The 20,606-nt window shown below is 37.6% G+C and overlaps 1 protein-coding gene across 1 annotated transcript in view; it reads right to left on the reverse strand.

Annotated features, from left to right (window-relative positions):
- Window positions 1-20,606, reverse strand: part of lpgat1 (lysophosphatidylglycerol acyltransferase 1) — a 55,157-nt gene that overhangs the window by 10,529 nt on the left and 24,022 nt on the right. Inside the window, exons 4-6 of the mRNA XM_032585348.1 lie at window positions 19,429-19,524; window positions 15,059-15,338; window positions 7,625-7,751 (exon numbers count right to left, since the gene is read on the reverse strand). Of these exons, the coding sequence (XP_032441239.1) occupies window positions 7,625-7,751; window positions 15,059-15,338; window positions 19,429-19,524 (503 nt within the window). The remainder of the gene's footprint in view (window positions 1-7,624; window positions 7,752-15,058; window positions 15,339-19,428; window positions 19,525-20,606) is intronic.

Below are 20,606 nucleotides of genomic sequence, written 5' to 3' on the forward strand. Positions count from 1 at the left end.
TTTTTTGCTCTGAAACGTTGCTAAATATAGCAACAAAGTCACTATGTTGGCAACAGTGAGGTGTCTATTTTTAAACGTTCACGTGCAGACGTGACCTGGTGGTCTGTCGGTCAGCTCTCTCTCTCATAGCAGAGTAAAATGAGACAGTGGTTGATTTTCAGACTTTTGCAGACGTGTCCAAAATTAAGAAACTCTGGATTTCTTAACCCTAAAATACAGTGCAACCAATTGCCTTCGTGAGCAGTTCTTTAAAAATTTTCGGAATAGAGGAAACTCGCTGGGACTGGAAAAACTAACGTGCCTTAACAAGACTGAACAGCAACTTTGAGAATCTCTGGGAGCCTTAAATATCCTAGGAACTGAAGTCAGGGCTTACTAATGCAGGGATCTGTGTCTTGACTTTACAGTTTCTACAGCTCTGGAAAAAACTAATTTCTCTGATTTTACTTTTTATAGGTATATTTTTGAGTAAAATGAACAATGTTCTTTTATTCTATGAACTACTGACAACATGTCTCTGAAATTCCCCCCCCCCCAAAAAATTTGCATTTATTTGCAGAAAATGAGAAATGGTCAAAATAACAAAAAAAGGTGCTTTCACACCTCAAATAACACAAAGAAAACAATTTCATATTTATTTAGAAACAACAATACTAATGTTTTAACTCACTGCAATGGTCTCTTAATTTTTTTCCAAAGCTGTATTTATCTACTGTCTTTTCATTTTCTCTGTCTTAATCTTAAGGGTTTTGTATAGTTGTATATTTCTGGATTTAAGTGTAATGTTAAGATGGTTGTGTCCTATAAGAGAAAATTCAATAATAAAAAAAAAACATATATAAAAAACTGAATATGCATGATTGATTTGAGTGTCATATATATAGAGAAAAATTAGCAAATCGCATTGATTAATTTACAGCATCACGATTGTTGCAAAATGCCAAATTAAGCCGACTGAGGATTTGCCAGCCAGTCCCAAATAATGATCCCCTCAGAGAAACAGAAACACCGCTGTAAGGAATCTGAAGATGCTGGTGTTTGTGTTTGCAGGGTACAGTAGTGATGACGGCGGTGGAGGTGTGTTGGCGTTCGGCCACGGCTGCGCTCTCAGCTCCACTCTAACCCACTTGGCACTGGCCTGCTCGGTAACCTGACGCCCAAAGACAGACAGCTGAGGGGAGCTGGAGTTTCTGCTGTCAGGAAACTTCAGCGTCAGGCTTTCACCACGTGACGACCTGCGCTACATGCAAACGATTAATTACATCCTTACATGTGAAGCCTCCGCGTGTATAATTACTGCAGGAGTTGCTGAGGAGTTAACACCTGAAGCGAAAAGATTAAATTGCACAACATGTTGTATAATTTAACTAATGGCTGAAACAATTAATCGGATTAATCGTAAAAATTCAGTTATTGAAATACAATAACTGATTGTATTTTAACAATTAAAGTTATAGAATCATTGTTAAAAAAAGAAGTAATTTGCTGAAAAAAAAAAACATATTCAGAGAAGTAATTAAGCCAAAACACATGTTGCATTTAAGATGAAAGCATCTCTATCTGCAAATATTTTCATAATTTTAGTTTCCCCTGGTTCAAATACAAATGCTATGTTATTGCATTTAAGGCAATATAATGTTTATTTGCTTATTTAAAAAGAATTTGAATTTTTTGCATCTTCTTATGCATTTCTAATATTGCAAAAAGGCTTAAGTGGTTAAATGAAAAGTATGGAGAGTGTGTGCCAATTTTTTTTATCCGATAAATCATCAGAATAATCAATAGAATAATTGATTACTAAAGTAATAAGATGCTAGTCCTCATTTAGCAGGCTAGTTGGAAAGCTGACCATACCAACTCGGCCTTGACCGGACCATTTAGCTTCTGTGCAGCTCTTGAGATTTTGTTTCCACTCTAAACTTGCCAAGGAAGCTAATTAAACTTGACTTTGGCTGTAAAAGTCTGCTTTCTACACAAGGATGTTTGGAGTGATGCCAGTCATTGTTTTGGTCTACTAGGCTCAAATCTCTGGTGGGAAAAACCTTCAAAAAACAAACAAGGGAGTCGCTTTCAAACAGTGACGCCTGAACTTTTATGCATCATTCAGAAACAGTCAAGAAGTTTTCTTAATAGAGATCGCTGCTAACTTGATGTGGAGACCAAGAACCCTTACCAGCAATCAGATAGAGACCTAGGAGCCGCTGACGTTCGATCAGTAAGAGCTCCATTTGGTCGTTCACAGTGTTTCCTCCATGTCAAGACTTTCTCTGTTCCAGGAAGCGGCTTGGCGCAGAGCGACAGGCGTCACCCAAAACGTAAAGAGATGGAAAACTCCTCAAGTCAACGGAGCAAAGTTTAATCACAAAGCAGAAATAAACTCAAAGATATTTAACATGTTCATATTTGCTATGAATTCTTGCATTTTACTTATTTTTTTCATTTTTTATTATTTACTATTTTTATTTTTTTGTGATTTATTTTATTATCTTTTTTCACTTAAATTTATTAGGGCTGCAGCTATAGGTTTTTTGTAATTGACTATTCTGACGATTAACAGGAAAAAAAAGATCACATTCTGCAAATCTTTTATACAACTACTTAGGCTTTTGTATGCAATATTAGAAATGTGTTAAAAATACCAATAAGCAAATAATTTACTTTTTTAAATGATAACAAACTGCAATAACAGCATTCCTTTAGTGAATGCTTAATTATTTGTAGCATCTTCTAACATCTGCATTTGAAAATTTCAGTCCTTTCTGCTCGACTTATCAAAATAGGGGATCTGTCGTTTACTTTATAGTAATCAACAGTTAATAATTGGATAGCAAAATGCGGCAATTATTTCAATAATCAATTCAGCATGATTAATCAAAGTAATTGTTTCAGCCTTAATATTTATTTGTATTTGCTTTTAGAGTGTTAAAATCAGTGGTAGGAGAAAGTTTGATTATTAGCTTATTGGTATGAACTTATTTTATTTGCTATAATAATAATAATAATATATATTGATTCTACTTTAACAATCTTTTTCCTCTGGTTCCCACCTCTTAAGTCCTAGTTTTAAAGTTGCACTCTTTCGATGAACATCTGTAAAGAGAAGAACGATGACAGTGACCAGAATTTAATTTCCTTTCACCGGTCTACCATGAGTCAGCACAATGTTACAAAAAATCTCACGTTCCTACTGAGATTACACCTCTCGGTTGTGCTTAAAAACGAACAGAAGATCATGGATATGGTGGTAATGCTGAATTATCTTATCTTCAGTCTGCATAAAATTAAATGGCCTGAAACGTGATGGGGAGCAGCAAACGGATTTTTCATGTCTACGTGGCTTGAGCCAACTTTCCCCCCATATACCTGCCCATATACCTCCGTTATCAGAGCAGGAGGCGAGTTGAAGAGGGCAATAAAAGCTTCGTTACAGGTGGATCTGGACTATATGGGCGGGTCTGACTGGATAATCATGCAGATGTCAGCAAACAGCCCAACGTATGACTGTTCATGGTCAAGGTCAGTGAAAGAGGAAGTTGATATGGCTCCTGATCAAGAGAATATTAGAGAAACATTTACAGACTGATATATTCTGAATCAGAATGAAGATCTAAAACACATAAGCAGAATTAAATATTCTGCACTTTTAATTGTATTTCTTATTTAAAACCCTTTAAGGCCTAAGTTTCAAATCTCCGCCTGGATATTTTTGCTTTTTTTAATTGTACAAAGTTCTTTAAATGTGCTGTGAGTAAATATTTTCCATTAAACCCAATAAAATTTAATGGAAACACTGCGATTGGGAAACTGAGTTTTTCGACACTAGCAGAGTATGTACAAAGTTTTGCCCACATTTGTAATTGAAACGGAGCTAGTGATACTTTAGGTCCCTTTCTCTTTTAAGTGACATTTTAAGCCATTTTATCCTTATTAGCTGTGAAAAACAGCAGACTTTAGATAAAAATCAGGTGATTTCTGTCAATAAGCTAAAGTTGGGTCATCACAAGATATTCATTAATATTTATTTAAGTTCAATAAATGTTAATGAACTTAAACATGCGACCAAAACAACCAGAAAACGTCTCATCCTTTTCAGTCCCAGTGACTGTACTGGAAGAAATGGTAACAACAATTGAGCTGAGTCTTACTGGGAAATATGCCAAAGCCTTTAATGTGAGCTTTTCTCTCTACTGATTAAATATAATAAAGGTTGGATTTTCCCAAAATTTTCATTATGAATTATCCTACTACAAGATTAATTTATTCTAATCCTTTTTACTCTCTACCCCAGCGTACCAATACATGTTAAGTGTATTAAATCTAGAAAATGTGCATTTAAAATGAATATTTTAGCTTTGTTAATGCTACTTTTTCATCAATTCTGTGAATGAGCTTTAGTTTTAGCACATTTTTCTATGGTAAGTTAAACCCAATAAATTTTTGATCCTTGGGAAAAAGTGTTTTATACTCCAAAGACACTCATTACAACTGTGTGAACAATATGAAGGATTTAATCCTGAGCTTGTCTGGGTTATTAATTAGCTTGGCCGGAGTAGAAAAAAGGTGAAGAAAGTCAAAGTATTTTGTAATAAGTACTTGGAGACAATTCCTTCTTTTGATGTGCAATAAAATCAGTATTTATTGCTGCAAACTTATCAAGCTTTGTGTTCAACAGCCACCATGTGATGACCAGGCAGTCAAGACTCCATAAATCAAACTTCAGATATTTCCAAACAGCAGCTTTAAGAAAACCAAACACCAGCAAAAAAAAGAGAAAGAAGAGACGGTGCATTTAAAGGAAAACGGATTTTAGCGTATTTAACACCCACTTCTGCCCTCGTTCGGCCTCTGTACTCCCACCTAGCTTTCCCATCTGCCATTCACAGAGGGCTTATGATGCTGCAATCTGGGAGGCTGAGATTATACGGAAAGCGAGAGGACAGGGGGGACAGCGATGGGAGGGTGGGGCTGATGGGAGGGGAGGAAGAGGAGGAGGAAGGCGGATTTGAAAAAGTGAAGAGCCCTTGATGTGGATTCATCCAGAATATTACTCAATATTCATGAACAGATGCAGCCTATAGAGCCCCTACAGATGATAACACAGTGGAGGATGGATGGCCTCTATTAAGGCTGGCTGACACTGAAACAAGCAGGGTGATGATGTTGGATTTCAGACACACATGCATTAAAATGTCTTGTTCTGTTTTTCAGTGGTGCCTGAACTCAACGACGTGGGTCTACTGAAGAGGACAACAAAAAGACGGGCAGTGAGGACATGTAAACAATAAAAATGGCTACAAAGATGAGAGAAAAACACGCAACAAATATGAGATAATATGAGTTAATAAATGACTAAAATGGTGAGAAACCAGTCAGAAATGTGTGGTTCCACTAATATGCTGTCAATAACTAAGATTCCATGCTTATGGTGTAAATACAGGCTGAGAGTTATTGCAGGAATCAAATGAAGAAGCAAATACATCAATCCCACTAAATAGCACAGCAATAAATGAACCATATACAAGTTATGTGTCATTTTAGAGCAATAAATATACAGACCAACTTCAAAAGCAAGCCTGTATTAATTAATTGGGACTAAAACGTGTTAATTTCAATTAATTAACCAGATTTTAAAGTGTAATTTATTATTATTTTTAACAATTCCATTTTCTTCTTTCTATGCAGAAGTTCCAACCTAGAAATTTTGTATTGTGTTTCAGGTAAATCTGATGAACATGCCGTATCTGCAAACAAAAAAATGGACAACAAAGCTGTTTCTTTTGGCCAGCCGGGGATTAATTTTTGCTTCAACAAACGATCTGGTGGGACGCTGGAAAAGAATGTTCTTTCAGATATAGCAGGATTCCAGGTATATCTGAAAGAACTTTTCCCCAATCTGATGGTTGAATAATCTAAATAATAGAATAAAAGAAAGATATGCTAGTTGTTGAGCTATGTGGCTATTTTATCAATACTTTTGCACCAAAATACAACTGTAGATCTTTGAAAAGCAGAAGTAAAGCCTACTGCACAACCAACAAGAATCCAGAAAGTGGTTTCAACAACAACATATTTTCCAGCAGTCATTGTATGGAGCATACAGCTGTAAAACCAGCTGACCAAATTCCTGGAGCTCAGATGGGGTTGCTAGGTAACAGGCTGGGATTCGCTAGGGTTGCTAGTCAAGGGACAGTGTCTGCTCATTTGTGACGTTTTTGAAATGGCTCATTTTCCAGACACCAAAAAACATTAGCTTGTTACCAGAAAATGGCGTGGTGGTTTCCTTTAAGCACTTGGACTTGTTTTTAGAAGTAGTGGAAACCCAAACAGAAGTACAGACATTTTCAAAATATGAATTTTACATAACATGTCCATTTTAAAGAAAAATTGTAATGTGGTAAAATCCTGCTTGACTTGAAGAGCAGACAAAAATTCAAAATCGGTGCATCTCGGCAGCTTTTAAAACGTGATTTGTAGACAAAACTCTACCCTCTACAGCTGAACAACTGAAAAGCTTATTTGTTTTTCATGTTAATTTCTTTTCTTTACATGGATAAAAAATGCAGAGAATTGTGATGTTCATGCTCTGATTGCCAAAAGGATTATAAGGAAAAACAAATATAAGACGAGCTGCTCTTGTAGTAAAATCTGTCCTTAAATGACACAGCAGAAGCAAAGCCGTAGGGCGGCACAGCGGTCTAACTGCCTCTGCTATCATCACCACCACCACAGTGAATCACATTGCTCTCCCCCCCCCACTGTGCTTCCTTGATCAGCAGCCACATTAATTCTCTTGTTGACTCTGCACCTGAACCAGCGTGGGTCTAACTTCTCAGCGATCAGCATCGTCTACACGCCTGGAGCACTCCCTGTCCGTCCCAGAGTAAAAACCTGCTGACTCAGCTGATCGTATTGATGGCTGATTAGAGCGTCCTGTAAAAAAGGGAGGAGCTAAAGACGTTTTCATTACAGATTTAATGAGTCCTTTGGTTTGTTGCCCGAGTGGACAGAGAATCCTCTAGAGAAATGCGAGCCTGGCTTCATAAATCACCTTTTTTTTTGGTCCTATCGCCGCCCAGACGGAGAAGCACAAACAAACACACCCTCACATATCAGGGGAAGGTCATGACGACTTCAACCTGATGATCTTTGATCTTTTCTGATCCAGCCGGCAAAGAAAACACACAAAGGTCGACTTTCCCCTCGAACCGTGACCAAAAAAAATAAAAAATGTAATCAGGGCCAACCATCACCGAGGTCTCAGGTGGATAACAGAGGAGAATCTGTGGGGCAAGGAGAACGGGACAGCACGGAGGAAAAACTGCATCACTTCACACAAGAGCAAAGATATTTTTATCCGCTGGATACAAGGTGGCGACTGTATACGAGGATGTTGCATATTTTACATTCTGTCACGAGACACATGTTTTTTTAGCAAGATAAACTGCTCCATAAGCAAATGAAAGCCTCCTTACTTTATCGTATATGTTATGACAGATTTTTGCATATTTGCAGCAGTTTATTTGCATAACCAAGCATAGTTATGGACTTTTCTCACAGAGCGACAAAGTGATGAATTGTTGGACAAGAACCAATGAGAAAAGAGAGAATGTAATCAGGTTCTTACCTGTAATGTACATGTGTGACTGTAGGAGGCCTGTAGCCAAAGATCCACGTCTGGATGTCCATCGGTCTTGCTTTGGGGTATGCTATGGTCACATCTATAACCCACTGCAGGCCTTTACTTTTATTAACTGTCATGAAAGAAGGGAAAAAATGGGATTTGTGAAGATAAATAGCAAAATCTTATTCAAAATTCACATATTATTCTAACCGTGAACTGAATTTTAGTTCCAGACTTACGTTTCTCAGTCTGTTTTTATATGATCACGTTTAAAATCTAAACACAAAATTTCACTATAAATTTTGGAGAGACAATTCAGTGGACAACAGGATTTATATATGGAGCCTGTACAAATCCCTGACTGAAAAGACAAAGGAAAAAGGGAAAAAAGGACTTACAACTTTAACCGAGTTAAAGTTTAGACATGACGGGAATGCACAACCATCATACCGCTCAGGAAGGATGTGGCTTCTGTGTCCCAGAAATGAAAGTGTTTTGGTCCAAAATGTGCAAATCAACTCCAGAACAAAAGCCAAAGAAGCTGGCAAGACAGTGTAATTATCCACAGTCAAACTGTCCTTCAAAGACCTTCATTTTTGAAGACATGTCCTGTGGTCTGGTGGCCATAATGACCATTGTTAAATTTAAAGGAAAAAGTGGGACGGTTGCAAGGAACACCATTCCATCTGTGAAGTTTGAGGGTGGCAGCATCATGTTGTGGAGTTGTTTTGCTGCAGGCGGAACTGATGCATTTTATAAAATAAATGTCATCATGACTACAAAACATTATGTAGAAATAATGAAGAAATATCTAAAGACCAGGCAAATGGGTCTTACAAATGGACAATAACCCTAAGCATCCAGCCAAAGTGGATATAAAGTAGCTTAAAAAGAACAAATGTTAATGCTTTTGTGTGGCCATCACAAATCTCTGATCTCGGTCCTATGAAAAAGTTTTAGGAAAATCTGAAAGGGATATGAGGGAGTGAAGCGACCTGCAAACCTGGCTGAGTTACACCAGTTCTGGACACAAACTCCAGCAAACTATTGAGACGTTTGTGGAAAAAATCCAAAATGTTTGAGCCCAGTCATACAGTTCAAAGGCAATGCTACCAAATACTGAGATTACTTCTGGTTTTGAAGACATTAATAAATAAATCTCTTACATATTTCATTCATTATTTTGACATTAAGCAAATAGAAATACATTTAGTAATTCAAACTGACCTAAAACGAGAGAAGTTTGATTTAACTTCAGACAGTGAGAAAGAATCTAAATTTCTGCTTTCAGCTGTATTTTTACACACACCCTTTTCCCTATTTCATAGCCATTCAGACCCGAATAATACTTTAAATAAAATTTCAGATGTGTCGTTAAACTGTGTCATTAAAATAAAAAATGCAATGAGGCTGAAAGGTTGGTGACGGCTGATGGGATACGGAGAGCATGTTGTGTTTAAATGTGGGAATCTGCTGCAGGGATACTTGGCTGGGTCAGTTCTGTAGCAACACATTTAGGTAAATTAGATGTTGTGCAGCAAGGTCGGCTCATCTCATCTTTATTATACATCTCGCTTAGAGCAAAACTACTTAATTAATTTGTTATGAAATATCTTGAAATCATGACATAACAGGCAGTTCAGGAGAGCAACAACATGAGTCACTTCTGGAGAACAGTGATGGGAAAATCTCCAACCAAGAGGAAGACCTCATTCCAGTCTCAACATGTTAAAGAAGAGCCTGTTTCCTGGACACACAGACAGACTTTGCAACAACCTTAAAGGAAAACAAGCTAAATAACCTTCTGAAGTTTCTGTTCATGTCGGTGATAAATGTGGAATACGTAAGCAGTGCCCAGTAACTTTTCTTTTGTAATGCAATAGATTATGTCACATTAGGTGGTTTACCCTGCTTCACTGTTCTTTAGAGTATGTATTAGTGAGTCTGAGTGGATGCAATTAAGGGCGCTGGTGTTTTGTTGCATAAAACCGGAGCTTGTTAGGACACCTTTCGCACCGACAGAGGCAGATTTTGTGGGCGGGACATTTTTGTTCAGGTTAAGAGACATAATCGCTGCATCTGTAATCAGGTTGGTCAGAGGGAAAGATGGAAATTTGTACAAATAAGGTTCTTTTTTGTGTCAAAAAAGCTGAAAATATTTTTAACAATAAAACACTTTGGAAAAGGTGGGTTTTGTCCACAATCAACAAGATTACACGTAGGTGTTATATTGGGTAAAATTTAAGACTTATGTCTGAATGTTTTTAATTTTAATTTTGATACATCAATATTTAAAAATAAATGTGCGAGTGACAGATCTCTAGTCTCTACATACAAGTGGGTAACTGAGAAGGAAAAATGTTTTTTGTGCTTATAAATAATAAGCAAATATATTCTGCTATGATCAATCTTCTTGAAAAATTTTATAATTCCAATTTGTAAATGCATGTTTAGTAAGTGTTAATGTACTATTTAGCTTATTACACCTTTCAGTTATGTCATATTTTCATAAAAACTGACATATTTTGTCACATATGTTCATTGGTAATGAAGCTAGCTCCTCTTGGCTACTGGTAAAACAGGAGGCATATTTTCATAATATTACATCCGTCACCAGGTGTTTTTTGGTTCAAATAATTTTACAAAGGAGCTTAATTTTGCAATTTTAGTTTATTCAGATAAATTTCTAGCAGCAAAAGACCACATGTTAGAAGAGAATCTTACTGTGCAACAATATCTGACATGATGATGTTTCATTTTGTCAGATTGATTCGCACAAAATCAGGGACTGGAGCAAAGTCAATACTTCCTTAAAGAGACACATTTTTATCAACTTGCAATAAACAACTGAATTTGACTGGAATGTATTATATGTGGGATTGAACTTGCTGTTTGAAATTGGATCAAAACCTGCCATATGATGGGTTTTTACTGAAATTAACTGGACAGACTGAAACTGAGTCAAGACAGAATTGGTTTTACTCTGACCTCTAATTTAGCCAGTTTATAAGGCATAAATACAATTTACAAAGTACAAATCTTGTATGAATTTAAGGGAGATATTTTGACTGGAATAAGGTTTTATATATGGAACCTGTAGAAATAGATAGACGGACAAGCATTTGACAACTATACCGCTTTGTAACAAAGGTGACGCAAAGGCTATTCTCACCCTGCAGGCAAAGGTGTCCCAAATTCAGCTTTTTTTGCTGAAATGTGACCTATATTAGATTTATGATTGTCTGAACAGCACAAATCAGATTTTTTCTTCCAGATCACTCATGATGCATTACATCCAACTTTTATATCCATGTGTGCAATAAACTAAAAATTTTCCTTGGAAATAAAAGTCTTGCCAAAAACAATAGACACATAAACCCTCACACACACAGGATGGGCATGCAAAAAATTTCAGGGCTCTAGGATTGTTCAATCTTGAGATTGTTTTAAATATTATGAAGTGAATGATCACGTAAAAGAAGAAAAATGTATATTTTGTTTAAAGGTCCAACACCTAAACGAATCCTAACCTCCAAACTGATCCGCCGGCAGGCATGAACTAAACGCTATTTTCCTCTCAAGCTGACAAGTCTGCATTTGCTTGTCAAATGTAAAAACAGCCAACAGCAGCAGCAGCCTTCGTCAGCACAGACGCATCTGAAACAAACCTGAGGTGAAGCAGGGGCGCTTATTTGACTGCCCTGGTAGGAGTCAAAGAGCCGGCTGCTGTTAATGTGTAGCAAGCACTTCCCAATCAAAGCACACTGGCCTCTTTGTGCAGGGGAAATGTGTGACAAAAGAGGAACTCAATTTCACAACCGACTGCATGTATTACATCAGACTCCGTAAGAAGATGTAAAAGGAGAAATATTGACAAAAAGTAACAATTTCAACACTTTGAGCAGAGTACAACCTGAGCAGGAGAGGTTGAAAACCACGACAGGAATGTTACAACAAAGAGCCGCAGCTCAATACATAATTTTCATGCCACGCCAAACGGACCAGGAAAGACACCTTATCATTTACAACTGTCCAACCGTTCACCATCCAGGCCAGTGTTCTGAATACCATAAACAGAGCTGGAGCTTTCTGTAGTCAAAACACAAGGAAAAACATTTAGTAGATAATTTTCTAGTCTAACTGACTACTCAACATCTTTGATTTTATTAGTTTAAAATCTAAAGGGTCCCCACACAAAACATTTAACCTGCAAATCCATTTAACTTGAGTAGAGTTGGGTAGTAACTAGTTACATTTACTTGAGTAACTCTTTGTCGAATGTACTTCTTTGAGCATTTTTACTATGCGGTACTTTTACTTAAGTAATTTTATTCTATGTGCAACTTCACTGAATGAAGAACAAGCATGTCTTAACCAAAAACTCACCAGACCAGACACAAACCTGCAGTTTTTGTTAAAGTTTACTGAAAGAAATTGATTTGGAAAAATATCTATTCAGTCTGATTTTGTCATTTTTTAACGTATTGATATGATTTACTTTCATTCATTTAAAATTTTTTAAAATACCAAAATTTCCACATCATTTTATATTCTGGTCCACCTGTTGATGTATTTTTTAAATATAAAATGATTGATGTTTTGATCAATTACTCAGTATGCGAGTAGCCTTTTTGCCCTACCCACTTCTGAAGTTGAGATGTTTTGCAAAAGAAAATGTGCAAAATGTGGAAAGTTCACGGGTATGAATGCTTTGTAAAGTCTGTGCAACTTCATTCTGACATGCGGGAAGATGATAGCGTTGACAGTTTGTTTACATGCTTGTGAATGCAGCCCTCTTGTTAATTAGTGTCCATTGATTCAGTCTAACCAAGTTTCACAGTTTGACTGTTGCTTCTAATTAGGACCTCGAAGGCTTACTTTCCCTTTAACCTTCGTTTTCAGATGTGTTCTCTGGAGCGAAGCCCGACCTTTGACAAATGCACACCTTTGTTTATTTAACGTGCGATCCCGCAGAGAAGAGGCAGTAGGGGGTAGGGGAGTAATAAACACTCTGATTGGCTGTGCAGCTAAGTGACTTGAATGGCATTGCTGGTATTGAAACACCAGCAGATCTCCTTCCAAAAGTAGAAGAATGGAGCCCTGAGCCACGGTTTCCTAGTGGCTTCCAAGAAATGACAAACAATACTGTGAAATCAACAGCCATGCTCTTTGAAATGACATCGGACTGGCCCTGCCCTCCTGTAAATAGAGGAAGGAACTCCGCTGACAGATATGTGGTTCTATCAGGCCATTCGGCGGACCAATTACAACACTTTAAGCTCAACTTAACTGGATACAGTGACGTGTTTATATTAGACTCTCACGGAGCTCCACTCCCACCCTGAATGGTTCCCACCTTCAACCTTTGCTTATCTGCGACTGCAAACATATTTTTATAATCACACATCGACCTTATCGGTCTGCGAGGCACACAAGGCCTCTCTGCAAAAAGTGACCCCTGTGCATTATATCCGCACTGAGCAGAGCATTTAGCTTGGATGACATTGAGTGGCTGAAACAGAGTGGCACGCACATTTACATCAAATCATATTTTCTCCAAGTGGCCCCATTTGTCTCTGAGTGAGTCAGTAAGCTCAGGGCACCTTGCAGAGCATCAGGGAGGGTCAGAGTGAGGCAGAGCAGCGACTTTGATCAGACACACTCTCACACGGTGAGGACAGAGCAGCAAGGTGCACAGCGCGCTTCTGGGAATGAGTGTTTTCTTGCCCTCGGTTCTAACATGGTTAGTTAAATCCAAGCAGAAGGACAAGCCCCCACACAGCCGCTTCTTCTTCTTCTTCTCCTGAGCTGCTGTACCAGAGACGGACGCATGAAGGAAGAACATTTACTTCATGAAAAACACGCCCATTTAGAAAAAAACTCATTTTTCAATAAATAGTTTCTTGCGCTTGGATTAGGTGTTTTTTTTTTTGGTTGTATCAAAATGAGTGTATTTCGTCAAACTGGAATGGAAACACTTTTTTTGCATCCCACAAGTCATGTGATCAACAACCTATGTTACTATTGGCAGAAAAAATTAAAGAGACAACATGAAGTGGTAGGAGGATGATGCCGCGGCGTGTTTTTTAATGAATTATTGCATAAATAGACTTATTCGAATGTGATTTTAGATGAGTTTCTGATTTAATGGAAACACTGCAATTGCAAAATTGTTTACTTTCACCATAAGCGGAATATTGAGAAAGTTTTACACAGATTTGTAGTGAAAATGCAGCTATTGATGAGTCTACTGCAGTAAAAATTAAACAGGTACGTATACCGACTTCAACAAAACCTCCATAAACTCTCAGAACACGTATGATTTATCTTAAAGTTTTAAAAGTTCTTTAAACTTTCCCACAATTGTCTCACTCTTGATAATCCTGTTTGTCCACAAATGTTCTCCAACAAACCTCCAAAGCCTTTAATGACTTACTGCTTTCATTTAGACATGAATTACACACAAGTGGACTCCATTCACTGCTTCAGAGACTTGCACTCCAAAGTATTTTATTTAGAGTTATGAGAGTCTTATGACAAATAATAGCTACTTTGTGTTGGTCTTTAACATAAAATCTATTTGTATTGGAAAAATACAAGCTTTTTGATTGTCACAAAATTAAAAAAATGTTTCTGTGAGGTCTCTGTTTTAGTCTGAATGGCAAGAAACCACTTCTTTATCTTTAGTCTGTCCTGCAGAGGGACAAACAGACGGCTTGTAGATGTTAGAGCTCAGGCTGTAGGACACAAAGCTGCGTTAGCAAACCCAAAGAAATCTGAGCCACGTTCTCAATTACGCCAATCCGAGGTTTCTCCAAATCACTACTAGCAACAACTCAAAATAGTCTTTAAAACTTTTACTAAACAGAACAACTTCAAAAAGGCAGAAACAGAACCTGTTGATCCAAACTGTACCAAGGAAAGTCAGACGGCTATCATTAAACCATTTCTTGTTAATTGCCATGTTATCTTCCTGCTCTCTGGTTGTATTTAGGGCTGGTCTCTTGGCACAAAAAAAGAAAAAAAAAAGTCACTCTCTTGCAAATCACCACTGGGGTTTTTCAGGAACATTGATGCAATTTCTGGCATCTCAGTCCATGCCACCTCTCTCCTCTCCTGGCAATCTTTGCAACTAGTCGCCTCTCATTTAAAAGCAAAACTCCCAGAAAACAGCAAAACAATGGAGGGGGGCTTAACGCTGCATGCATCTCCCTGCGGCCCTGCAGCAGACATTAAACAACATTTTATCGAAATCGACAGAGCCCTGTGTGCAGGGAGAAGTTCACACGCACTTGAAGGATAAAAAAAAATCCCCCCCAAAAAAGGCAAATCTTCAGGAACAGAATTGAACCGCTACATTTATCTGAACTGCTTGGAAAAACATATTCAAAGAGGAAATTAACAGTTGGGGAAAAAATATTTGTATATTCCCATTACCTCTTTGGTTGCGGGTCCCGGAGTCGCTGCCCACGCTTCCGTTCTCTTGCTGAGCCGACAGGGTTTTCAGGATAACGTGGGTGGCCCCCAGGCGAGGCAGCGTGACATGGGTCAGGTGAGGGAGAGAGTTTTTCTTTGCAAACAACTGGCTGGTTTCTCGCCTCTTCCTGAGGAAGCCGCCCTCAGGGAAGAGCACTATCCACTTCCTGTCACGGCTGTGGTAGTACTTTTCTAGATGCTCCTTCAAGTAGATCAGCTGCTTGTCTCTGTGAGCTTTACCCTGATGGAAAAACAAAAATCAAAAAATGTAAATGTAGAGTGTTAACAAAAGTTCCGCATGTTCCGCTAAAACTCCATAGCTTTAGCGTTAGCGCTAAAAAATGTTATTGGTAGAAAAGAAGAGAATGTGAGGAGAGGAAACAGAAATTGCTGCATACACAGATTTCAAAATAGGAGCATGATTATAAATGTCAGAAGAATTCTTAAAAGTCGATAAAAGTTCAAAAAAAGATGTTGAAAGTTTAGATCTGGAGGCAAAATAAATAAACCAAGTCAATAAATGCTTTAGAATTTATTCGGAAAAGTAAATTTATGGGAAGCCAAGTGTGCTAAACCTTTTCAAAGTTAGCAGAAGTGCTAAACAAAAACAATTAGCTCTGCTGTTGGCGGATTTGCAAAAATGATCTCACCACTGACTATATTGAATCTCAAGTGTCAGTGCAATGTCTGTGTGTGCAATTTCACAATCACAAAGTATTGTTCTGATGCCACTTTCGGTTGTATATTGTATTTCAGGAGTCATGCAAACTAAATCTGCTTGTCAATTATGTATTTGGGTTTTTGGATGGACTTTCTCTGCCCTCAATGTCCAGAGCAGATATTCACTTTTTGAGGCCAATGAAAAGAAGGAAAAGAGCCCTGAAAATGAACCAATATTGTCATAGCAATATTCAACAAGAGTTTTACAATTACATGTTTAAATACAAAATTTCACCATAAATTTACAGCAAGATATTTCTGCAGAAGGCACGGATTTAATCGAGAAGGCTAAAGGATAGATGGACAAACAGATGGATGATTTGAAGGGATGGATGGAGACAGACTGTAATAACCCTGTCTGGACAGTTTGGGTCAAAATCTTATAATTTAAGTAGATTGTATTCCTGTCAAAGCGGAATCAACAAAAGAAACACAAACATTGCTGACTCCAACTTAGCCGCCATGCCACGTTCAAAATGGATGCAAATCATGATGACCATGACAACGATGAGTGCATTAGCAAGGACAGGATGAGGAGCAGCTGCATTGATTTTTAGTTAGCCATGGTCAAACACCATTTTAAATGTATTAGCTCAGCCGAGCAGCTCTGCGTGTTTTAAGTGTGCACATTTGTTTGCCAGTGCAGCTATAATGTAACACAACACAATTACTGCACTACCAGAGTTAGGGAGTAAAATGACAATTCATTTATCCAAATGGAAAACCTGTGAATATCTTGTAACAGATGAGTATGAGGAAGTTTAACACTTCATTAAAGATATGTTGCAGTTTACTCTGCAGACAAAACCCGTTTCCTCTTCAGCAAATGCAAAGGTTGTGATGGGACTAATTTATCAGCCGGTCTGCTCTGATTTCAGGCCAACTGTCTCTGAAGTGTACAAACAGTGCAGCGTTTTTGGCTGAGCTGCTACATGCTTTAATCAGTTTACTTAACCAACATTTAGCTGCGCTAAAACCAACACAGGACAGTCCCAGAAGATTTTCCATTCAGCTCGATTATAGAGGGAAAAAAAAGAAAACTACCGTAAACTAAAACAAAAAGAGCTGGTTCCGTTTGACCTATTTGAAGAAGGGAGTTAAAAATTTATTTTAATTTAAGTAATCTCTTTTTTTAAAGTGAATCAAACTGTTTACTATAACCCAGTTTATTGGTTTACTACGCTTTTCACTCCTTTACATAAATTTGGGTATTCAAAAATACTGCCAGGTGGCAAAAACAAAACAAAAACAAACAAAAAGGAGCAGCATCCACCACTGTTATTGCTATAACTCAGTTTTGATTTTGCAATAAGAAACCTGTGTGAAAGGTAGCAGATAATAAACCAGCAAATACTGTTATACTTGGAGATGCGGTCATTTCTGTTCTGACTTAGTGGTTCCCATTTAGATTTTTATACTTTTTTGTTTTCTCAACACAATGACCGTAGCAAAATGAGCTGCCGTTTCTTTGATAGACATCTTAGCTTTGATTTAAAGTATGTCCATAAAGGTTTACCTTCAATTTTATTAAACTCAAAGTAAAAAAGTAGCTGCTTCATTGCAGATCATTTCTGTTTTTGATTTTTTGCCACACTTAAATGTTTTTGGATCAGGAAATTTGGGTAAATACGAAAAGGGAAAAAATGCTACCTCAACCAACATGACCCTCAGTGAAAAAGTAAATGCAACCAAAGTCCAGTAACTAGTTGGGCCAAAAATATATATAATAATACTTTCCAGATGCACTCTACATTCACAAATAACTTGAATGCTGCAAAACTAAGCATTCAAACATTTTTTGTCAGGGGGATTTATTGATCTTTTTTATATATATGAATAATAATAATAATAATAAGTGATGGAGCTTTGCTGTGCTCTGGTCATGTGCCGCTGTGCTGTGTGTAACAATGTTTGAGACGTTCGTGCCAGTCATGAGTGGACAGCAGATGCCCTGGGTGACCGGGGCAGCTGCTTGCTGAGTGGATGTGTGAAGGATTCTGGGGAAAGATGTCAGGAATTTACACATGAGAATGCCAAAGGGGGTGATGACAAAAAGGAGGAGGAGGAGAAGGGCAGAAATGGCTGCGATCGCTCAGACTTTCCTCTACAGCCCGTCTGGCTTCACCCTCGGCACAGTGCCTGATGTGAAATCCCACAGCAAAGCGCTGCCATGACCTAAAAAGAAAAAAATTAATTCCCTCCTCTCATGCTGTTCCGCCATGCTCAAACTGTGAGAAATGACGGGATTTTATTCTTTTTTTTTTAACCAAGGTGAAGACATTCTGATTCAGATTTAATGAAATGTAAGCATTTTGTAGATAGAATACTGAAAGAGCAAATGGGGTCTGGAAGCACAGAAAATGTTAAAATAATTGCAACCATGTCCACATGGTGCTGGCACCACTATGTCATGCTTACACAAAGCAAATCTGTCAACTTTAGTAAAATATTTTTACCATGGGATTGAATAACAGGGTTAGATGACGTGTTTTGACCTCTCTAATTAAGGCTTGAACCCTTATGAAGAGGGTAAAATAACAAGTTGGTTGGTATAAAACATGGATATATTTCATATTAACTGTATTTCTACATTCTCTTTGACATTGCACTTTGTGAAATGAGCCAAAGACTTTGAAAGACCAGTTCTCCCCCTCACCTGCCGATGGTGAAGTGCCGAGCACCACTGATGAAACAACATGAAAACTTCTGAAGAAAACATGAGCACAACTTCCTGCTTTACGAAATGTAAACAGAAATGAAGTGGCGTCAAATTTTAGCTGTTGTATGATTTCTCTTGTCCTTGATAATAGATCACGAGCGATTTCTGCCACTAATGCAAGACCCACGTATTTGTTTATGTTATATTTACCCAGAACGCCTTGCACTATATTCCACTTCCTGCTTTTGGAGTAAAAAAAACAGACTTTCTAGACAAATGAAGAGTTTGATTAAAGTGGACTAAACAGGACTAGTGTGAATGCACCCTTATTTGTTGATTAGCATCATGCAAAAATCTGCTACCAAAGAAAATTTAAATAGATAAGATTTAAAATAAAAATGAAAAATGTATGTTAAAACACACCAGTGCTTGGTATACTTGAGTCTACCTTGAAGACAAAGACATCCCTGACATTCCATGAATTCCCTGACTAGCAGGAGCCGTGGAGTTTCCATATGTATATTCAGCTGTCTAGATGGAGCCAGATGGGCCAAGCGGGCCCCCCACCACATTCACACATTACTGTCGACTGCAATTCTCTTTCTCAGGACACCAGAGCTGCAGGAATACACCCATCTCCTGACCAGCAGCGATAACAGGATGGATTTCTAATCCACAATTGAGACAGGCAGTAACAACTAGCCTGTAGCAGTCGGGGTTACAAGTGGTGTGTTGTGGCCCAGAGGTTTGTGCTTTTAATCCTTCGACCATCAGAAAAACAAGGTGTTGACAAGTTACGGAGACAAAAATAGGATTTTATTCTCCAGCGACAAGCACTGCTGCTGCCTTTAGGGGGCGAGACACCAACCAGAAAAATAGGCTGGTCGGCTCAAGGACGGAAGAGAGGGAGTGAATTAATGTTGAAGAATATTTAACACTTTGGCTCTCCTACCTGTCTGATGAAGAAGTCCCCGTGAATCAGTGACACTAGACCAAAATTGGTGTATTTGAACACATGGTCCATCAACCACATCATTTTCCGCACCACCTGAAAAAAAACAAAACAAAAAAACCCAATAAATATCTGTTACAACCACATTTTTTCTTTCGCTCAGAAGTGGAACAAACCGACATTGTCCCCTCCTGAGCATGTCCACCCTCATGACCTGCACAAATGCAGCTCCGGCTTACTGGCCTTCGCTCGTTAAGAGGATAAACTGGGCCAGCCATGCAGCGGTGGAGATGGATCATGATCATGTCTGTGCAGTGTGACTCGGCACTTCCAGTGCCAAACCAGCCAAAACAAAAACAAAAACAACAACAATACAGAAGTAACCAATGGAAACACACCATTATTAAACTTAAATACACATGATCAACAAGTTACAATATGAGTTTATTTAGGGCAGCAGCTACCAATTATTTTAGTAATTGATTATTCTACTAATCAGATTTTAAAAATAGGCACATTCTACTGATTTTTCATTTAACTACTTAACCCTTTATATGCCATATTAGAAATACTTAAAAAAATATGCAAATAGAAGAAATCAATTTCTTTTTATTGCCTCAAAAGCAAAAACATTGCATTCCTTTATTGAATTTGAAACAGGTGAGGCTAAAACTGACTTACTCGGTAGACTATATTTAAAGAAAGGGTTTTTTTTTTATCTTAAATGCAATATATATATATATTTTGTACAACTTTGGCTTAATTACTGCTCTCAGTTTTTTTTTTCTTTTAGTCTGTATAATCCAATTACTGATTAATCGATTACTAAATTACTTTACGATTATTTTAATAATTGATTCATCACAACTAATCGTTTCAGGCTTACTTTTATTTTAGTGATTCAGTAAAAAAAAAAAAAAACAAGAAGTCATTAGTGTTTATTTCTATTAATTTCAATGGCTTATAGATAATAAAAACACAACATTTAGCGTCTCATATATTGTAGTATTAAATAAGCCCAATAAAAAAGGATTTTAGAGCAGAAATTCAGGTCTACTTAAATGTTTGTTGATGTACTTTAATGTATATGAACTCAATATCTGACCATGACTCATTTTGCTTAAACTGCTACATTAATGTGGGATGACACTTCTTTCTTCCACTCAACTTTCTAGTTG

This window comes from Xiphophorus hellerii, chromosome 15 (genome assembly GCF_003331165.1).
Source record: "Xiphophorus hellerii strain 12219 chromosome 15, Xiphophorus_hellerii-4.1, whole genome shotgun sequence".
NCBI classification, from domain to species: Eukaryota; Metazoa; Chordata; class Actinopteri; order Cyprinodontiformes; family Poeciliidae; genus Xiphophorus; species Xiphophorus hellerii.